The sequence below is a fragment of the Chroicocephalus ridibundus genome, chromosome 5, assembly GCF_963924245.1.
Source record: "Chroicocephalus ridibundus chromosome 5, bChrRid1.1, whole genome shotgun sequence".
NCBI lineage: Eukaryota > Metazoa > Chordata > Aves > Charadriiformes > Laridae > Chroicocephalus > Chroicocephalus ridibundus.
In genome coordinates, this window is record NC_086288.1 from 30,812,811 (window position 1) to 30,834,871 (window position 22,061).

Genomic DNA, 22,061 nt, shown 5'->3' on the forward strand with positions numbered 1-22,061 from the left:
GTGATCATCCTTCAGTGCTGGAATTTAATGGCAGTGTTTTAATAGTGTCTTTATACTCATGGGGTTTCATATACCTGTAAAACTTACAGTCCTGCTCCCTGATCCATCACCGCTGAGAAGATTGATTTCTATACTTGGTGGCAGCGTGCCTGCTGTTCTTTCTCTCCCTCTCTCTCTTTTTCTGTAATTCTCCTTCTCACTTTAAAACCAGGCTGAACACTTATATTTTTACGAGTGTGGATCTAAGTTCATAGCAAATCTGCCTGCTGAGCCTAGAGGAAACACAGGACTCCTTTAATTCCTAAAACACCATGCCTCTTTCCACGTTATTTGAGGCTGGTGGGGACGGGCCTGGGGCTAACATTTCTCCTAGCCTGGGGACCTGTGGATCCACAGCAGACTTTTCCAGCGCCTTCATGCCAGTGGGTCTTGCATGGCACAGGTGGCATGGGGGGAGCCACAGCCACCTTCCCTCTGTGGTCATAGCCCTCCGGGAGGTGTGTTGCCCAGCTGCTTACCTGCACTGCAGCCAAATCCTGCTCTTAGGTGGCCTGGTGCTTCCTCTTTAGTGTCAGTCTTCCTCGAGAGCTTGAAGGTTGACTTTAGACCGTAGGTGTAAGTTGAGGTCAAAGAATTAGTAGACACACCCTCTTACCAGAAGGCTGTTGCTTTGACAAAAACTCACTTGTAAATATATATCTCTATATAGCTGTACATAAAAGAGATCCTGGAAAATGTTGGATTGAATGAGTCTAATTTACAAGCCCTTTTTCTTCCAGTCTATTATTCACTACAGTAGCATCAGCTGGATAAATCAATAAGCTCTTTCATCAGACTGCTCCTGCTCCACCAAAGAGCAGCAGTCTGCACCGCTATCGATTTCTGTGGGGATAAAAACTGTGGAGCTTTCTGCATCCCTTGTAATTACAGTATTTTACACCCAAAGCTGTAGTTTGTGCTTACCACTAACTGTGGCATTACTCGTGCAACTCCGCTGTCACGTTTATTCAGACTAATGATCTTGCTAGTACACACATACACTCCCTTATCCAGTAGTTAGTATTTTTCTGCTAACATGAAAGGATGAACAGTCATTAAACTAGAGAGCCCGCAGAGAGACAGCAGGCTGAATTGAAGAAGAAAAGCAGCAGTAGTGAAAATTTAGGATGGTCATTGCTATTTTAAGTTTCCAAATACACAATATTGCCCAGCAGGTCCCATTATACCAATTTCATAATTCCCATAATGGCATTAATATGATCTTCTGGAATAAAATATGCTGTAGGTGTAAGAAGAATTGGCTGGTTACCGCCCACGCTAGTTGCATTATTGCCTCCATAGTTGCATTATTTCCCATTTGAAGTATGACTACTGTGGTAAATACTTCAGTGCAAGGAACAACACTTTTAAAGGCACGCACTGCATCTCACAGGGAATCGCTATAAACTGAAACACTGCAATTAGCTCTCCACTCATCCCGCCTAATGACTTTTGTGGGCGTTCTGTGTGGGGACTTAGAAAGCAAAGCACTCCACTGCTGGCGCAAACTTCAGCACAAGCAGTTCCCTGCACTAGATGACAAATATTTTTAAAATTATGTACAAGAAGTGTTTTGCTGGGACCAATCTGGAATGACTGCGAGATCATGCATGTGGTACCAAACAGATGCTAAAAATCCCTGGTGGGCCAAATTCTGCGTTGCAGTATGTGTAAAATGCTGCTGGTAATCGGGAAGAGGTGGACAACCTTTGAAGGGACTTTGCTGTGTTGCATGGTTAAGTTGAAGGCTTATTACGTGAGATGTGATGTGCAGCTGTCATGCTCAGAGCATGTCACCTGCGTCCTGTCTGTTGAGGATCTGAAGTGACGGTGTTCAGATCTGTATTCTCCCTGCCCTGAATAACTAAGTACAGAAAGTCCGTAGGCGTGAAGTTGGTGCCTGTCCATGCTGGTGAAGCTGTTGGTCTTTCCTGAAGTCGTGTGTGTGATGTGCAGGGTTGGCAGAAGCGCAGTCAGAAGGAGACAACCAGTGCCCCTTCTTCAGCTCACTCTTGGCTTTAGTAGACCACTGTGACCTTTCATGAAAGGCTGACCAAGTTGTGCTTTCCATTTTTTTCAACACACAGGGCTAGGTATCTTAGAGTAGCAGGGTAGTTCCGAAGCACATATTGTCGCTTGAGGACAGTGGATTGTATAGTTACATAAATAGTACTGTTACTCTGTATAGTAAAACTGTTCACTTTGTGCAGACTCACAATATGGAATACAAATCCATCACTGAATAGGGCCAACAGGAAATTTCCATTTGTGAATCATTGCCAAGTGTCATCAGACCCAGTGTGGACTTTTCCTTTGTTTACTGGATTTAAATAAATTAGCATGAAAAAACAGAGATGTGCTACTGTCACGTAAATAATGGAAGAAAAGATTCAAAACATCTTCACCCATCATTACAGACAGCACTCTGGACTAACTCTCAGGTCGCTTTGATTCTCTCCCTGCATGTATCTTACGTACTTGGAAATTCAAATAGTGGATACACCACTTGAGAAAAAGGCGCCTGTACCATGGTGAAGATGTTGTTATCAAACTACTAATCCCATTCCTTGTTTAAAAAAAGGCTGCCTTCTAGTAGAGAGTGAATTGATATGAAATGATGACAGCAAATCTATGTTTGCCAAGGGCTTTGAAATCCTCATCGGAAAGGTGGTATGAAGTTTATAAGGTTCCCTCTTACAAAGATGCTGCCTAAGCGAGTGAAAAAGATGCATTTGTCATGTTTGTGCAGGAAATGGTTAACTGCTGCCCTTTTCCAGTCTTGTGCCTGTTTATACACAGATCTCGCGTAGAAAGCAAGGTTAACCTGATACTAAAATCTCTTTCTTCCCAAAACTTATATATTCTGCACATGCCCTGCTTGTTTAATGTAACATGCCAGAACTTCTGATGCATTCGTTTCCCTTTTTGGCTTGTTTTGAAAGCAGGCATTCAGGGAAGAATTACAGGGCAGAGCAGTTTGATGAGGACCTCTGGTCCTCCAGAGGAGATTAGTGTGCAAAGAGCAGGGGAATGTTTTCCAGCCTCCAGGAGGTAAGCAAAGCTCTCTCAAGGGAGACTGCAACAGAAGCCCGTGTGTGCAGAGGAATGAAATAAAACCTTTTATTAAGAGCATGTGGGTCAAGAGAGAACTTCTAATGCATTCAGTCTGTCGGCATAACGACACAGCCACCTGGCCTGTTTCGCCGAGTCCTTGCAGGGGGAGTTTCATTCATTTGAAGAGCGCATCTCGTCTGTTCCTGGAAGAAGTTTTCTGTAATGCTGTTATTTGATATGAGTAAAGAGATGTGTTATAACTGTTTTCAACCCAACTACTACATAATGCTGTAGCAGCCAAGGGAGTTTATGCACACATCTCAGAGTTACGACTCATCTTTATTTTTATTGTAGCGACATGAGAAATGCCCAGCTGAGAAGTGTCCACACTCCGGCGGGCCCCCTGCAACTGCCGAGTGAGAGCTCTTGCCTAGAAAACGTACTGCTCGAGGCAGATAAAAGTCTTGAGAGAAAACAGAAGGGCAGAGCCACAAGCAGAACCCAGGACACTGTGTCTTACCCCACTCAGTTCAGAAAGAGCCACCTCCACATTAATTTTAATGAAAGACAAGTGCTCTAAGATCTCTAGGCTGTTTTGAAAAATCTCGACTAATTCAAAAATATTGTAGCCATGCAGAAAGGAGAAAAACCCCAACCTTTTCGATCTATAATTTTCATTCTTCTTAATTCTTTTGAGTTTTTCTTTTATTTTTCCCTTATTCCTCTGCACACTAAAGAAAAAAAAAAGTTACTCAGCTGAATGAAGAAGGCAAGCTTATAATAAAGTCTGATACATTCATCATGGAAAAAACCCCAACCATACAGTGACAATAATGTTTGTATTTTCCTTACCATGTACAAAGGTGGATATATTTCGTGATTTTCGCTGTCCCGGCAGGGTGGCAGGCGAAGCAAGGTTACGTGAGCGGCACAAGGCTCATCAGGGGTGGAGTGACAGGATCAGGAGTAAAACTCAGCACTCTCTATTTCTATATCTGTGTTCTACATAAAGGACTAACAAAAACATTGAGGCATCCTTAAATGAAAACTCATGTTGGGGAAGGAAGTTCCTGTAGTTCGGGACATGAATGTTGAGCTGATCAGCTGATTCTGGAGTCTCTGGGGTTTTTGAGGTTTTAAGCCAGGGAATACAAGTTACTTTGCCTGTGAGCTCACAGACCTGCCAGAGATTTCAGTACGTGTCAGTGAACATCCATGTGGATAACTCATGCTTTCCATTAGCCTTTCTTCCAGCAGTCCTTACAGTTTCGATCCCCTCTTTTGATCCTCTTCCAGCTGTCCCTTCCTTCATCTAGTTGTTTGCCATGTGTCCTCCCTTCAGTGCTGCCCACCTTTCAGCTCTCCCTGTAACCTCTGTGCTCTTGTCCTGCTACAATTGCAAAGCAAAGCAAACCCCAGGAGGTCTATTTAATGTTCAGTCATTGCAAACGTGGAATTTGCAAGTACACAATCTAGCAAATTGCCATGCTAGACATGTGTTTACTTTTGCTGTCGAACTGCATGACAAACCCAATGTTAAGGTTCTGTGCTTCTAAGATACTAAAGACTGACGTAAGATTTAGCCAAAAGGTCAAAGTCCTTAACTGTAAAAGATTGCATAATGTCAAAATTGCCTGTTCTAATCCACATCAAATTTTAGCACCAAGTTATCCTGCTCTTCCATCTTCCCCCACCCCCATATAGATGACATGCCTGTTTAAACTCAGGCAAGACCTTTCTAACAATGTTAACAAAATGTCAGGAATCCAATTTAAAATGGAAACATAGTTTCAGTCTTAATTATAGAATATCATAAACTCCTGTTCAAGGACAGAACAAGAGAGACTCCCCATTTAACCTACCCCTTAAGGAAAGATCTGAGATAATACCCAAGTAAATAATCAGTCACAAACCCTCAAGCTCCCTGTTTATTAGCCCACCCTGAACATGCCAATAATTAGTCCTTTAGAAGGAAAATAAATTAATGTGCATTATCTCTGGGATGCCTGATACCATATCTGACCTTCAGCATCATTACTGCAGACATGAAGGTCTTTCTTTAGAATAGCAAATATAGGAAGAAGCTGGGCACATTCTGTCTGAGAATTTTTTGCAGCTCCAAGGGTTTTGTTTGTTGGATTTTTTTTATTTTTAACCACCACAAATAAGTTATAAGATATCACATCTTCTTGTTTATGTGCTAGAGTTCCTGGGAAATAGCAGGGGAGAGAAACAATTAACAGCAATTACAATTCAAAGATTATTTTTAATATTCCTCCTGTGGCAAATCTGCATTAGAAACATGTGAAAACGAGCAGTGAGAATATGTGGTTTACTCTAAGGTTGCATTTCTACCACTAACTCTGCCTCCTTGTTGAGCTACGGGAAGCTTATGCAGTCCCAGTCTCTGGACAGTGGGACCTGCACGGAGCAATTCAAAACTCCAGGATGTCAAATTAAGTCTCCTAAGTTCCTTCTCCTAACAAGAGAATACGTGACTGCCTGTCCATGGCTGTGGAATTGCTGAGAAGTAAACTAGGTAAGGCAAAAGGAGGCCTAAGGTGGAAACAGGACTAGTAATGCTCGGTCACTGCTATGGTCACAGCACCACAAGCACTGCAGAGGCATGTACCTATCTTCTTTGCCTCAGAAATGTCTCTTTATAAGAGAATTCAGAATTGCTGGATGTCTCTTCCGAGTGCAGAGTTTTACAAAATCTGAAGTTGAGCTGACTTTGAACCGAGAACGGCATTTTACAGGAAAAGGAAGATAAGCAGAATTTCTAGAAGCTGGCATTTGGAAGCAGCAAAATATACTTGTTCTTTACCCGTTGAGATTCACTGAACTCAAAAATCAACAAAACCAAACATCATAATAATAGTAATAGTAATAATAATAATAATAATAATAATAATAATAATAATAATAATAATAATAATGGATCTTAAGCCAATTTGACTCAAACTTTTCAGGATAATTTCTGAGACCGAGGCTGGGTATAGAAAATTTCAGCCAAACCCAAAGATTTGAAATAAAATTCTGAGCCACTGGAGCTGGGGAAAGAGGAAGGTATTGAATTAATGCTGAAACAAGACCTTATCATGGTAATTAAGTACGTTATGGGAAAAATTACCAGCTTGTTGGCTTTGAATTATTAAATACTGGAACTCATCTGATGTGTTTATATGTCACAGAGAAACAAAGGGTGGTTCCAGGAAATTCTCATGTCACAATATATTCATCACATACCTACTGTGAATCATCTAAGAACCACTTCCTTCAAATTTTAGGCATCTACATGTGCGAATTAGTCTCTGTTCATCTGTCCGTTGTAGCTCTGTGGTTCAGAGGCTGTTGCCAGCACGAGATTATTCCTACTTCATTGTCGCTACCCTGGATAAAGCCATCAAAGTAGAGGAAGAAAGGCAGCAGTTGAATGCGTCCCCTCTTCTTTTCTCATAGGCTATTTAAGGGCATTGACTTTGGAGCCAAAAGGGGGGAAAGTGCTGTTACAATATATTATGCTCAACCTGTTGAGTTCATTGCTACAGGATGTTACTGAGACGTGTCCTGTGGCTAGGCTTTCAAAAGGGCCACATAATTAAGTGACCTTAGCTCATTTTGGAACTGCTACATAGAGGCTAAAGAGCATTTATAGATTAGAAGCAAGTGGTGCCGGATTAAAATATGATGTATTGAAGAAACAAGCACTTACGGCGTGCTTTATGCAATCTTCACTTTATTAAATGAAAGTGCATGTCTCCAACTCTCACTGACCTTGATACGGTCTCAAAATAGGTATCATTGACCGTGACCTCGGCAGCTAATGCTACAGAGCAATATCTTTACAGAAATATTGTGAGTATTTTTGTAAATATGACTCAAACTGTATAAACCCTAGAAAATAAATGCCCAGAAAGATCACCTTCAGCTACTCCACCGTCTTACCTAGTTACTTGCTGGGAAGAGAGAAAGTAGCTGGGGAAAATACAAATGGAAAACTGGGAATTTTTCTTTGTCTCTTATGTAAAAATTTTATTTACTACAAGCAACAGAGCAAAATACTTTCATAATCTGATCAAATCGCTCTAAAATTGATATCCATTAATACAAATTCAGCATGACTAGAAAGCTAGGAAAATCTATTAAGGACTGAAAAGGGGAGCCAGTTACAACGTTCCCTCTGCATGAAGCCGTGACTCAGTGTTTTATACCACAGGGATAAAAGTTGTCTTTAAAATATGCCAGTTCGCAGGCCAAGGCGGTGTATTTCCAGGGTCCTGTATTCTAGGTAAAATCAAACACAGGATTTCAGGATGCCCACGGTCATGATCCTGAGTTCCCAGTCTGAGCACCATGTGTGTATGTATACCCATGAATATGCTGAGGGGTAGATTCTTCCCCAGTGGGGAAAAAAAAAAAAAGCTTAGAAAAGTTGTTTTGGTGACTGTTTGGTGACACACTTTTTCAGTTTCGGTCTCCAGGGAGTCAGTGCCATAATCTCTGCACAATTATCTTTCATAGGTTTGAGATTCTTCCATTCCCAAATGTTTCATTTTTCCCCAGCTTGGCAGAAGGTTTATTTAGTCCTCCCAAGGAAAATTGCGGCAGATGAATTCATACTGTAAAAAGGCTCAGCCTGCCTGTTTGTCAAAGCTAACCCCCTAAGGCAGATGATCCCACACATGCAGATATGCTGAAGGCCATTCAGCCACAGAGACCCACCGTTGGGTCTGCTGTGGTCTCTGGCATAAATGTATTTCCAGAAGGTCAGAACAAGTCACGTGGGACCAGAATGCTCAGGCTGGACTTCCAGTGCTTGAGGATCATCTGCGTTCACTAACTGCACCAAACTAATTGAATGAGCTTCAAAATCTGTTTAGTTAAATGGACACAGTTCCCCGAATCAGTGCAAGTGTGACTGATGCTGAAATTCAGTTAAACTAGATTGATAAAAAGCCTGCTGAAGTCTTTTCTATATGCCAATGTTGGGCCGGTTTATCTTTCCAGTGCAATCTGACATATTCACCCTTTTCACTTTTCCCAGCGTGTTACATCATTATAAAGGTGCTTAAATTGCTCTTCACATGCTTTATAGAAAGAGAATAGGCAATGCCTACGTATTGCACCTTTATAATGATACATCTACATTTGTACAAAGGATTTGTGCCAGTGTAATTACTTTAGTTAAAAAAAAGCCCGCCTTTAACACTCAATAGAAGCACTTCCACAGGGACAAAAAATGTATTTACAAGCCTAAAGTGGAATATAAAGTAGAATGCATGGAGGAACATCAACTTAATTAAAGGCTTTTTAATGAATGCATTTACCGTGCAATTACAGTGGTGCAGTTCCTGTGTGTTAACCCAAGCCTCCAACTAATTCCCCCGGTATGACATAGGGTGAGGTACTTGTAAAATGAGGGAAATAAATACCCACTTTTGGTAAGCGTCTGAGAGCCTCAAACAGAAGGGACTATGCAAGTGTACAGTATGATTGTTACTATTTTACTCATCCAGCAGTAAGTTACACAACAAAAAATCAAAAGCCCCTTTGAAAACGTACATTTCTCAACAAGCTGTAGGAAGAAGCTTAAATTACTTTTCTCAAAGCAAGTAGCTCACTGTGAAACCAGCTGCTCCGAGTGTGAGTCAGCAGCCTCAGCAGCCTTCCCAGAGTCAAACCCACCAGCACCTTTCTAAATTCACCCTCGTTAAAAATTTTGATGATCCTGGTAGAAGTCCCTCAGGTACTTGCCAAGCAACGCTGTTGATACAAGGAAGGAAAAAAACCCACAAGAAAAAGATCTCTTTTTCACTGCAGTTACTTTGAAGAGAGGAGAGAAGTCATTCTTCATTATTTCAGTTACTGATCCCAGCAGGTTTGCATCATTATCTGATGAAAATGTCCTTTCTCATTTTTTGAAGGCATAGTCAGAGGGACCAGTGTGAAAACCAACTTTCTAAAGCAATCCTGGTGCTCTTGTGCTGGGAGCATGGCAATAACCCTACCTTCTGCCCAGCCACCACCACCAGTGCATGGCTGGAAAGCGTCCCCTTACCGCTGCCACTGCAATGCCTGCTCCCTTTTGGAAGTGCGCTTTCATGACAAAGGATTTTCTAAAAGTAGTTTTATTCTAAAAAGTCCTGCCCAAATGGCAGAAGGCATCTGTAGTTGCCATGTTTGAGTGATCTCCAACAAACGTGCTTAATTTGTAAGTGCAAATGGAGCTGGCGTGCAGACAGCGGGGGTCACCGGCTTGCTGGGATGCTGAAAGTCAACCCAAGGTAAGGTCTCTGCTAGCTTCAGCCAGGGGAGTCTGCCCACATACTGTGAGCAGACAGGGTTGTATGACCACCACAGCCTAGCTTGTGTAGCACTGTCACCTCAACAAGGACTCCACATCCAGCACGAGTGGCCACCTCTCCATCTACAGCCAGGTTGCTCAGCTGTGATTTGTTCCTCAGCTAAAAAACGGCACGGCTATGACGCAAACACATGTCATCTCACTCAGCAGCCCTTAACCCTTCCACCTCAGCCATGCCTTTCTCCTATGTAAAAAACATGTTTTTCAGGCTGAAAATGTGTCCTCCAAGACTCTTGTGCAATCCAGGCTATGCTTGCACAGAAACAGTTGGCTGGAGTTGGGTGTGTGGTTCAGTTCACAGCACACACAGGAGAATAAAATCAAGCTCACTTTACTAAGCATGTTGGTTCGCGAGGCTAATGGAAGGAAATCCTCGCCTCTTCCTCCCAGTTTAATAGACGTGCCTTTGAACACATATGCAAAACATTTCCTTTTGAGAAATTGGTGTCACCTTTACATAGCTGCAGGGATGCTCTCTGGAGTTACTGCTAAGAGAATCTATGCAAACTTGTGAGACACAAGTAAGTATTTGTGACAAAGAGGGTCTGTGAAGAGGTTGTGATGAGGTAAATTACTTTTATAGTATTTGAGGACCACACTTGTTTACTTTGCTGAAAAGACGTGGATTTCCATTTTCCTGGGAGGAGAGAACGCTTTCAGTAATACCACAGCTAATCCAGTCCTTTGTGCCCATCGAATGGCAGTTGTTAGATCGCATCAGAAGTGGCAGGAATGACAGAACCTTGAATGCAAAACTTGCCAGCTGAAATGCAACGTAAGGAGAGCAGAAAATCCCTTCCGGCTCTGTGCAGGTGAGCTCGAGCTCTGTGGGCGATGCAGAGCTGAGGGACACGTGCTGCCCTGTGCCGGCTCCCCCGAGAACGTGCTGGGGCACATGAAACGCAGGGAGATGTCCTCAGCTTTCCCAGTGGATTTGAGTACAAGGCAAAATGGAGTTCAGAGATGCAGCCAGCCTAAATACCACCTTGTCCTTGTGCCTTGCATTTCCTGCTGACTGCCTCCTGGTCTCCAGAGACATCTTGGCAAGGGAAATATTGGGCATAAGGCTATAGCTGAAATTTAGGTTGACTAAATACGGGCCTCAGCATTTGTCTAGGGAGTAAGTGGGGAGTAACTAGGGTACTGTAAATACACGCCCAGACTTGCTGAGAACTCACTCAAGCCCGCAAAAGTTGCGCGCCTAATTTTTTATGGCCAATGCCTGGAGTGCACTAGTAGAAGTAGGAAGCAGTTATTACAAAAGACTGAGTGTGTGTTCAGAGTACACATAGGTGAACTTGCCTCAAAGAACCAAATAAATGAATGTAAGAACATAATATTTCTAAAAGCAATTGTAAGTCTGGAATCATTGCTGTGAAATAAAGTTTTAAGTAGATATTAAAGGCAATATAGTCTGTCCCACGATGCCTCAGAAAAAACATCGTCATCAAAAAGCAGCTCTTCTTGCTCGGGTATTTCAGTTAAGGTAGCATTTACACAATAGTTAATGTCTGGAAACTTCAGGGGGAGGTAAGTTTGTACCTGCAATTGGGATAGACTATATCTTCATTAGCAATCAGTGCAGCCAAGCAGGAAGAGCTCTGTAAAGCACAACAGATGCCGAGCACCCAAACTCAGCGTTTCTGGGAGCTGGGGAGTATTACTGCGGTCTGCCTGTAATGTGGCCCTGTGCATTAGGTGTGCACCAGGAGCGCATTTTCCAGTTTGGTTTCACCTGCAGGGAGTCCCTGGCAGTGTGAGCTCCTCACAGTGTGATCCAAGGCGAGAGGGTGAAATTCCCTTCAAAAGCACTGAAGGGAAGGTGATGGAGGAGAGGTACCTTCTGTCTTACACCAACTCTAATCTGCTCCCTGACAGCGACTGCCCCGCTTGCTTTGGATTTGTCATTTACCTTTCCAGCAGGGTGGGACTTGGAGCATTTCACTCGTTTCCCGTATGGATGGAAAGCAGCTGGGAGGTGCTTAGCGAGTTCATAGCACTCGTGCAGAACTAGGCAGCTCCAGTGTGCCGTGCTGTAGGAGCTGCAGAAAGAAAAGACAAAGGAGACAATCTCTCTTATTTATCCATTCCGAAATACAGCAGTAAATTGTGTTATGATTTTGTCGATATACGGTGCTTGCAAAGATTTCAAATAAATAATGTTATGACCCCAGAGGCCTTATTGATTTTGTAGTAATTTCGAGGAAAAGCCACTCAGTTTCCCGTTTGCCAACAAATTCTTTGCTCCCTGAGGAATTCCTATTGACCATGTATTAAAGACAGGATAAAATAATTCCAGGGAAATAGAGAGAGAGGGCTTTGTGCATGGGCTCTGCTCAGCGAATGGGTATTTAACCTCTGACCGGTGACGACAGGTCTCCTTTAGCTCTATTAGATCAACAGCAAGCTACTATAATTAAATAAAAAAACTGTTTAGAGCCTCACCGAACATGTCCTGGGAATTAAAGCATATGGCAAGGATAGGGAAAAAAGACTTTCCATATGCTAATGACCCTTGATGTCTGAAATAAATTAGATCCATTAGAGTTTATGCTCAATAAAAGAAAGACTTTAAGCACTCCAAAGTTAGTGACTCGAGACCGATTTTGGCTTAGAAATTCAATCTGCCTGCTTATTAATTCTTAGTAAGGCTCTGGAGGAGACAGGGGATGCAAAATCATAATTCTGTGCTGCATCAGAATTTTAAAGTGCCATCAGTTTCTTTTCCTTCTTTTTTTTTAATTAAACCATTTTTCATGCTTCCCTTTTTTGTTCTCCTCATTAATTTGATTTTGTTCCCATTTTTTGTTTAATTTCTTTCTTTTCAAGGTTACATTTATCCTATTTCAACTGAGCAGAGAACCCAGAATGAATATGGATTTTCTTGTAAGTTTAACGTTTGATTTTACATTCCTGGATGCTAATTTGATGCTGTTCCCTGGGTCAAGCCTCACTGTTGTGCCAGCTCTGTGTGACTAGGCAAAGAGGGACCTGTTCGGCGGAGTAAGTGGCGTGCTGCTTGGCGACAGCAGCCGCAGTGTTTCGCTGTCAGCGGGTTGACACAGAACGATAACGGCCCTCATGCACAAGGAAAATGGGAGAAGATACTGCCTCCGAGACAGAAACTGGAGAGAATGAGCCCTCCTCTCATTAAAATTTCCTTAGCGAATGAAAGAAATGTGGCGGAGGGGTAACTTTTCTTTGAGCTGGAACTCAGAGATCTGCTTCCTGAACTACTGAGGGGAAAAAAAAAAAAAGTGGTGTTTCGGGGCTGGTACACTGAAGGTCTGATAGCTAGGAGCTTGATCAGAGACGGATCAGTCCCTTTCGACATCTGCCAGCTCTCTCTCACCCCTGCGCTGGAGGGCAGCCTGCCTTAAATGGCTAGAAGGCAGGGAGCAAAAAAGTAAAATAAAAATTATTTCACGTGTTTGAAACTTAACAAAAATGGGGTATTAAAAAAGTGTGATTTGGTTTTGCACTTTCTTTTTTCATTACTCTATCTCTAAAACTGGGATTCTTCACTGTATAGAAACACATCAAATTTTGGTCATATATTCAGACCTTTTGGAAAAAAATGTCTAGTGGATAATGATGCTAGAGATTAGCCTGGAATTAGTGCCAAAGATACGGTATAAGCAGCTAGTAGAAATATCATAGCCATTTTCTCACAAGACAGCTCTAATAAATCTGGGTTCCTTTTCGTAAATTACCACATTATTTCTTGTGCTTGCTTCGACTTTTATCCAAATACGGATGTGTTAATGCCAGTGATGAGAATTCAGTGGTTGATTCTGTGCTTTGCTAGATTTATTTTTTTTTCAAGAGAATGGATGGAAGGGAGAAAAGGCTCAATGCATTATAGTTCAAAAAAAGCAAAGTCAAAGATATATCCTGGTATTTCAGACATTCCATAGAAAATGGACTTTTGGGGAGGTTTTGACTTCTTTTTTTAATTTAAAAAATAAGGCTCCTGAAGTTTAAAAGCCACAACATTTTTTTGTTATCAGATGAACCACTAAATACCAATATTATGACACTATGTCACTAAGATGTACTATTTTATTTCATAGGGTGAATTTGCTTCATGAGACTAAGTCTATAACATGTATTATGCTTAGTAGTTCAAAGCCTTTGGTACTAGATAGATGAACAAGTAGATAGGGAAAGAGTTAGAACACAAGTTAAAGAGAAATAAAAGATCATTTTCCATCAAAAGGGCATAGACCTGTTATATAGCTTTGGAAATGGATTTTAAATTAACCTATAAAAAAGGCAGTAAATATCTGCGGGAAACGAGAATAATAAGAATGTGTTTTCTTGAAAGTCCATTTGAGGAGCACATTTCTTCAAGGTTCCTGGCCTCTCTCCCTCTAGCTGCTCCTGACTCAGATGATGTTGCTCTCTACGTTGGGATTGTCATAGCCGTGATCGTGTGCCTGGCTATTTCCGTGGTTGTGGCCCTCTTTGTGTATCGCAAGAACCACCGTGACTTTGAGTCAGATATTATCGACTCCTCGGCATTAAATGGGGGATTTCAACCTGTTAACATCAAGGCTGCAAGGCAAGGTTAGTTGTCTTTTCACTCCATGTCGGCCAATTTGGGGAGATGCTATAAGGTTATGGTCTCTTGGGCTGCATGAATGATATTGGCTGGATGCTTGTTGGCACTTCATAAAAAGGAGAAAGATTATATCCATTTGTTTCTGATGGTCAAGTGCTCAAAACCCACGTTGGCGTTTTTCAGATGTGCTCGAGAGCATAAAGCAGAGGAGTTTAACTTCTGAAGCGATAGCATGAATGCGAGAGTGAAACACAGAGACATTTATGGAAATACAGCTCCGGTTCAAATTTAAATCAAAGGCAAAGCTCTGACAGAAACAACGGAGGCAGGATTCATCACAGGAGTGATATTACAGTACAGTAATTCTATCACATCTTCCTCCCCGTTGTTTCACTAATAGCCTTTTTTACTGTGCCCTGTCTCTACAGGCATAAATAGTAGTTTAAGAAGTACTGTACTCTCAATAGACAATGTAGAAGAAGTTGCAGTAGAACATCATTTAATAATGAGCATTTTTATCACTGGTGCATAACAGCTTGATTATTTCCACACTTCATTTGCCAGAAAAAGAAACACTGTAAAGTTAGTGCTGGCTTTTTCAAGACCCATGTTTAGGCTGTAGATTTCCTCTTTTTTTCCCAATATGCATGCAAAAAGAATAAATCAAAGTAAGAGTTAAGATGACAGGAGAGTTGTCATGTGGAAGATTAGCAGAACTATCATTTTCTTTGCTGGGGATACTTTTAAAACAAATCTCCAAAAAGTGTGTGATGCAGGTACTAATCCCCCACTGTGGGGAGTCGTGGGCATGAAGACTTCATAGGTCAATTCTGCCTTTTATTTCAGGAATGCTATCATTAGGCCAATTAGGTAAATTGGTTAATGATTCTCACTTAGCATTTAGGGAGGGGATATTAGTTAATAAAACTAGATCTACTGAGTATGGAAAATGTCTTGCCCTGAAGCTAAGCATGTCATACTGGAAATCTGAGTGCGGCCTGGAAAAATAATCCCAGTGAAAAATCCTTAGAGGAGAAACGTGCTGTAATTTTGTATGACAATTAGATTCCATAGTGGCTGGGGCAGTACAAGTCTTGTGAGTTTGCTAGAGAGGTGCATGGAAAAGGAGACCAAGGTCAGTCTGCAAGGACCTTGTGTATCTTAACCTTTGGTATGAAATGCAAAATGCAGAATGCAAACCCGAATTGTTACCCAGAAGAAAGTCACCAGAACAGAGAGGTAATATGGTTCTTCCTTCTCATCTCCAATGCAGACCTCCTGGCGGTACCACCAGACCTCACTTCTGCTGCAGCCATGTACAGGGGTCCTGTTTATGCCCTGCATGATGTCTCTGATAAAATCCCAATGACCAATTCTCCGATCCTGGACCCGCTGCCCAACCTGAAAATCAAGGTTTACAACACCTCTGGCGCAGTCACTCCCCAGGATGACCTCTCTGACTTCTCCTCCAAGCTGTCCCCGCAGATTACACAGTCTCTGCTGGAGAATGAAACCCTGAACATGAAAAACCAGAGCCTTGCTCGGCAAACAGACCCATCGTGCACCGCATTTGGGACCTTCAACTCTTTAGGAGGTCATCTAGTAATTCCCAATTCAGGTAAGTGCTAGCCATGTTGGCTTAAAGGCTCAGTTGTTTTGTGTTTTTAAGTGGAATTAGCTTGCTATTATGGAGGGTTCACTCCTGGGACTCTGCCTTTTCTTTGTTCAGAACAAACAGATGGGTTATTTTCCCCCCATTCAGGTCTACCAAAGTACTTCAAACAGTCTTTTTCCAAAGTCCTGTCCACCTTTTAAACAGAATGTTGCAGGGCTCTTAGCCACTCTCTGAGACGTGCGAGGCTTCAGAGCTTCCCTGTGTGAAATGCGATTCATCATCCTTGACCTTTTGCTTTCATGCAGCTCCAGAAAAGGGACTCCAACCCTTTTCACCTTGTAATCACACATAAAAAGGACAAATTAATTAAAAAACAAATCAGTTGTTCCACTTCCAATTCATTGCAGACTGTGTGGTATTGAAGCAGGACAGCAGAATACTAATTTTTGGAAGGCTTTTTTCCTGCACACATGACATATCCAAGGAAAATAAGGCCCAGGTGTGTTTTTTCATATTTCTGTCCTCATTGTATTTATTATTGACTTCTTTTACAACTAGGAAAGAGAGGGACCGAGCATTGAGTGCCTTCCGATGTAATTGCAAAGTGCTGCTCCGTCTCTCTCATATGGTACGAGGCCAGGCTGCCAGCCCCCTTTCAAGCCACCCAGGCACCGGGAGGTGGTTTCAGAGCATCCAGGGAGCTCCTGGGCAGCCTTGGGAGAGCTCAGCTCTCGCAGTTGTTTAGGAGAACCATACTGCTGTTTGGTTCCTAAATGAAGGGCTGACATTCAAAGGAAATTCAGCATCTAGATGTTCCCATGGGTTTGGCATGAAGAGCAACATTAACATCTAAAGTGGGGTCGAATCAAGTGCATAAAACACTGGATGCGGGGAATACGCAGGCTACACAGTGGTCAGGAGTCTCCCTGCCTGGTTTCTCTGGAGCTCTGAGTCCAGGTAGGAACACAGTGCATGCGAGACACAGCTCACAACTACCTGACGTTATAGCTCAAGGTTTCACAGCACCTCCGTCTTCCCCTTTTACATTATGTGGTCAGCTCTCGGCCATTTTACAGCACGGTGCCCTGCCCGAGGAGATAGTGCCTACCCTTGTCTCCAGCTTCTTTGCTGGATCTTTTCTTTTTTGTTGATGTTATGGAGAAAGCAAAACACCTAGGTGGCCCAGGACCTAGGTGGTTTGGTCCTTTTGGGACACAGCCCCACACCACCCAGGAAGCAGCCAAAAGTGGTCGGTGAGCGATAGCCCTCCTCTCTGAGCTACCAGGGAACAGGGGGCAAAACCAGCTATCAAATTTTAGATCCTGCGTCAAAGCTGAACTACTTAAAGAAATCTGGTGCTGACTGCTGAGGAATGTTGAAAATTCATGCTGTATGATCCTGGATTTCACGTTTCTCTAAGTAGCAGCTGAAGGTAGATATTAATACTCGGTTTTCTTATGCTGTGGTGGTGCATGTTGTCAGCAAAATCTATTAGTCACATTTAGTTCACATATATTAATATAATTTTGTAAAGAAAAAATATGGTTATTTACTGCTGTAATCCCTTCCAAATGATTAAAATAAATTCTGTAAAATGTATCAATCTTTCTACCACTACCACGTGTGCCTCCGTGCTGCTTCTAGATATGTGTATATTCTTCTAATAACATGATCAAAGCCCTTCATTTACACTGCGCCTGCCCTGTTACAGCTGAGAACATGCACAGGTGAGGTTGTAACAGGCCTATAAAGAAGCAAGTGTCAGGAGGCATTCATGGCAAAGGCTTTCCTAGCTAATCCCTCCCCTTCAAAGCCAGGTATGGGACTGAGCCCCTGTACACCAACACATGGGAGGTCTCCAACGTAACCAAACCACATATGCTGAAGAAAAGAGACAGGGCCATGCAAGGTTTCTATAAAGCCTCTATTCTGCATATGCATATATGTAAATAATCTGCCTGTAGGTTTGTTTTCAGCTACGTAGTAATAACCGTATCATAATCTCTGCCGCTGATTCCCAGGTAGTCCACATCTGCAAAGGCAGCTGGCTGAGAAGTGTCCGGCAGAGTCAAATAGTTGGTTCATGTGCCGTTTTTGTCGTGTAACAACAGGACATTTCTGAAATGGCAGTAACATAAGAACAGTGTTTTGTAATCAAGTGTGCAGGTAACCACCACTGAAAAGGGCACTGAGCGTATTTCCCTGCATTATTTTCAAGGTTGGATACCTGAATTTTGAGCCACTTTACGGGACTAGGCACATTGAAAATACCAAGAAGCCCAATTCTGTCTCCCTGGTAGTCTAATTAGAAGTTGAGCGCATTTAAAGACAGGATGCCAGTCGCAGAAGCCATCTTTCAGGAAACTAGTTCTTGTTGCTTCCTGGGACGGTGCTCCACTGCCTTCCTTTTCTGATTTTAATTAAGTAGGAATCGCCTAGGGAGAGATGTCCTGTTACAGCTGTTGGAAATTTTAGTCAGTGGTGTTCGTTTTTCCATCATTTTACAAGGTAAGCAGCAGTGTAACCATCTGGCTGCTCTTTAAATAAAATAAAAGGGAAGCAAATTGTCTTCTCCACGCCTGTGTTTCAGTGCGGAGGTACAAGAGGAATAAGAACAGAGCAGCTGACCGCTGGAGGCACCACAGCTGCAGTAAATACTTTTTCTGACGAGTTGCTGAGGTCATGTAGAGCCTGCTGGTGAGGCTGGGTGAAAATCTAGCATCACAGGCTTCATCTTCCGCCTCTCTTGTCTCTCCTCTTCACAGGCCCACTTGCCTCTCTTTTCACCATTTTATCTTTTGTGTTTCTTCTGTTCTGCAGGAGTGAGCTTGCTGATCCCAGCGGGGGCCGTTCCACAAGGGAGAGTCTATGAGATGTATGTGACAGTTCACAGGAAGGAGAACATGAGGTAAAAGACTGCCTTTATTTGCTTGTGCATTAACGGAAGGGGAAAATGTAGTAACTAAAGACCTGTAGTAATGTGCTTATGCAAAGCCGACCGCCCTGAAGCGATTTGCTGACTTGGAGCTGAACGTGAGCAAAGCCGAGGATAAGCTTTGCCACAAAACCAGCTCAGACTTCTGCTTTTCTAACCAAGAGCTGCACTCTGCGGCAAGCCCTCAGGCTGGGGGGATGCCGAATCATAGCCAGAAGAGAGGAAAATGTACCAGTGTGAGTCTGGTGCGGCAGAGAAGGTGTGAGGTAACCGCTTAATAAAGACCCGTGCTGCAAATGAGCACCTGGCTTGGAAAAATCTCCTCTCCTATTATAATGAAGGTGAATTGTTATTTTACCCTTCACGGACTTTGCTAGTCCATGCAGGGAAGAGGATGGAGCCAAAGTTTTTGGTGTCCTCCCCACCTCCTCTCTCTGGGGTAGAATAAGCAAGTAGTTGTCTCGCTTAGCCCCAGGCACTGCACGCCGAGGGCCACCCAGGGCCCGTGGTGGGATGACCCCTGTTTTTCTCACCTGTTATCTGCATGTGTGGCCAGCTCATATTCTAGATCTTAATGTCTAGTGAGTGATGGGGCAGCCGTGCAATAAAAAAAGAGTTTCCCAAAACGCCAAGATAACATTTGAAGCAGTTTAGGAAAACCTAATGAAGAGAAAGGTGGGATCTTAGTCTGCAGAATGGACTCGTGTGCACAAAGGCTGAATGGCAAATGTGAATCTAAGCAATCATTACACGGTACTTTGCCTCTTTCCCCTCCTCATAGCTAGATACGTTTTTTGGCTCAGCCCCTTAATGGCTTTTATTATGTGCTAAGCCACAGCTGTTTATACACTGTGTGATATTGAACACTATTCTTTAGCGTGGTAGTCTTTCACCCATGCTAAAATAATCTGCTTAAAGAAAAAATAAGTAACCCTTCCACCCACCCTTTTTGCATACATTATTCATCGCCTACTCTTTGAAAATAGCTAATTGCAGCTACAGAAGAAGTATCTCTGTTCATATCTAGTATCGATTGTATTCCTATTACTTCTGGCTGTGCTTTAAAGACACTTATAAACAGCATTGAAGAAGGACTCTTTCCTGCAGAAGGAAAAAAATTAAAATCAGGGGGCATCCCCTGTTATTCAGCTTGCCTCCAAATCTCCCTTTCTAAAATATCTAATTCTTCCAAAAAATTGTATTTCATTCCCAAGAGGAGCTATACGTACAATTATTTTCTTTCCAGCCAGTTATGGAGGGAATCCCTGCCTCCTTCATGCAGCTGTGGACAAGCAATGTCACATGCTAGTCTGATTCATTTTCTTCGAGGGTCATAAAGCCTCTTCTGCGTCCTTTGTGGTAGCTGTTCCTCAGCAGGTCACACAGGGGATCGAAGGATAGGTTAACCTCGATTGGGAAAAGCGTGCTTGGAGCTGTGCTCTGCCAAACTGAGCAAGTGTGCTGAAGTACGCCTGCAGAAGTGAATGGAAAGGTGGGAATCCTCACTTGCAGTGAAGACTTTGAGAAGTGATTTCTTTCCCTAGGAGGGGAGAGGAGAGAGCGGGCTGCCTTGTCCGTCGGGGCAACGGGGCTCATTCCATTGTGGTGTTAATCGCTTCCTGGGCACACAGACCTCAGCTGCTTATTTGATTTATGGCAGCTTTTGAGCCCAGCTCCAGCATGCCGTGCTCTTCATGCCCGAGGAAGCCAACCACTTCTAGGAGCATATCAGGTGTTGTTTAGATCACTCAGAACCGAATAGTCACCCAAAAGGGCTTAAACACTGCAGGACTGTAACATCCTCCCCTGTTACTCGCTCCCTTTCCCCAGGTGCCCAGGAGCAGAAAGGGGAGGGTGGCACCCAGCACCCAGCTGTAATGGTCTCCTGCTGCAGGACTGTGTTACCAGACGCTTCACGTTCTGTAGCAGAGCTGCAGCTCGGTCAAAGCCTCTTTTTCTGACTGCGTGGGCCACAGATGTTGCTTCATGTAATTGGAGTCATATGGGCACCAGAAGTTTGTGTGCAGCGTAATTATTTTTTAAATCCACTGCAGCACTCTTACAGCACTCCAGCAGAGAGTGATAGTCCACAGTAAGGACTAGCTGCAGACATTTGCTTTTGTGGCCAAGCGGTAACTGGAACGTGTTCAATAAACCCTGTGAGACTCTGTATTTATTTTCATGTGCACTGTGTAAATGTGTATGTGTTGAAAAGTCCTGTCATGTGTTGATGTAGTTTGGAAGGGGACATATAGAAACTATAAAATGGGTGTTATTATCAGAAATGAAGGCAGGCTCTCTTTTCTTGATATACAGCCACCACTGAGGTGAGAATGTGGTCCCCGTAGCGCTACCCTAAATAGAACCAGTGCAGCAACAGAGAGGCTCACCATTGCAGCTTGCGTATCTCCAGCAACTTAAGATTTAGCTCACACTGTGTAGAAATATGAAACGACTTCTGAACAGTCAAGTTGAAACAGGAAATCTGTTATCCCTCTAAGTCCTTTTCTTTTCCTTCCTTTGTTTTCCTAATACATTTCCCCGGTTAGTCTGAAATCTGTAGTACAGAAATTTGAGAGACTTCACAACCCAGTAATGTCACTCTTTGTGTTGCCTTGCAGATTGGTTAGGAGAGCTTTCCGAGACACTCTATTTGTGCCATTTCATAGCCATCAAAGCATGTGAGAGCAGGAGGGTCACCCTAAAAGCATTATCCTTCTGCGGTGAACTGGGGTTCTGATGGCTTGCAGTAAACACCACTTGGAGGCAGTTGTTTTCTCTTAAGTGTGTTAGCGTGCTTGTGGCACAGTAGGTTTTCGCTTTTCCCAGACTAATACGCCAGCAGGCTGGTTTTCCTGCTCCTGCACTGCAAGCTCATCCTCATTCTGCCTGTCATTCAGGGCAGGATGGATGGCAAGCAGCTGCCAGGCTCTGATCCCTGGCTGGCGTGTTGACCTCGTGGAGAGGTCCGTGTGCTTTATGAAGCGGCTATGGTGGGGAAAAAGGTATCTATGTATATAATGTGTCTGTGTGTTTGTACACACTATATGCATGTATATAGAGAGAGATATATGGATATATATAAAACTGAAAAAATTACAAGCCTAGGAGAATACTTTACAACTATCAGACAGGCTTCTGTCTTGAAGCTCATTGGCTTTTTCAGTGGTGATCAGATGCTCTCTCCCTTAGCCTGGGGAAGTATCGCCGACTTTGAGATTTGCAAGAAGGGGTGCCGACCTGAGTTGTGGTTTCGCCTATAAAATAAGCACATTGTTGTGACCAGAATCTGGCAAGAGCCTGTTCCCATGAGCATCTGTGAGAGCCTACGTCTTACACGATTAAGGATTAAATACCACGAGTATAAACCTCCAACCTTGAGGATTTTCTTGACTGCCTCAGGCTAAAAAACAAATTTAGCTGTGAGCTAAATTAGTGGAGCTGTGTGCTTCTTTTGGGAACATCTGGCGCTGGTCAGTGCTAGACG

The 22,061-nt window shown here is 43.0% G+C and overlaps 1 protein-coding gene across 1 annotated transcript in view; it reads left to right on the plus strand.

The window, feature by feature from the left end:
• UNC5C (unc-5 netrin receptor C) overlaps positions 1-22,061 on the plus strand; it is a 265,673-nt gene that overhangs the window by 220,586 nt on the left and 23,026 nt on the right. The window contains exons 8-10 of the mRNA XM_063335798.1: positions 13,838-14,029; positions 15,298-15,642; positions 18,460-18,547. Of these exons, the coding sequence (XP_063191868.1) occupies positions 13,838-14,029; positions 15,298-15,642; positions 18,460-18,547 (625 nt within the window). The remainder of the gene's footprint in view (positions 1-13,837; positions 14,030-15,297; positions 15,643-18,459; positions 18,548-22,061) is intronic.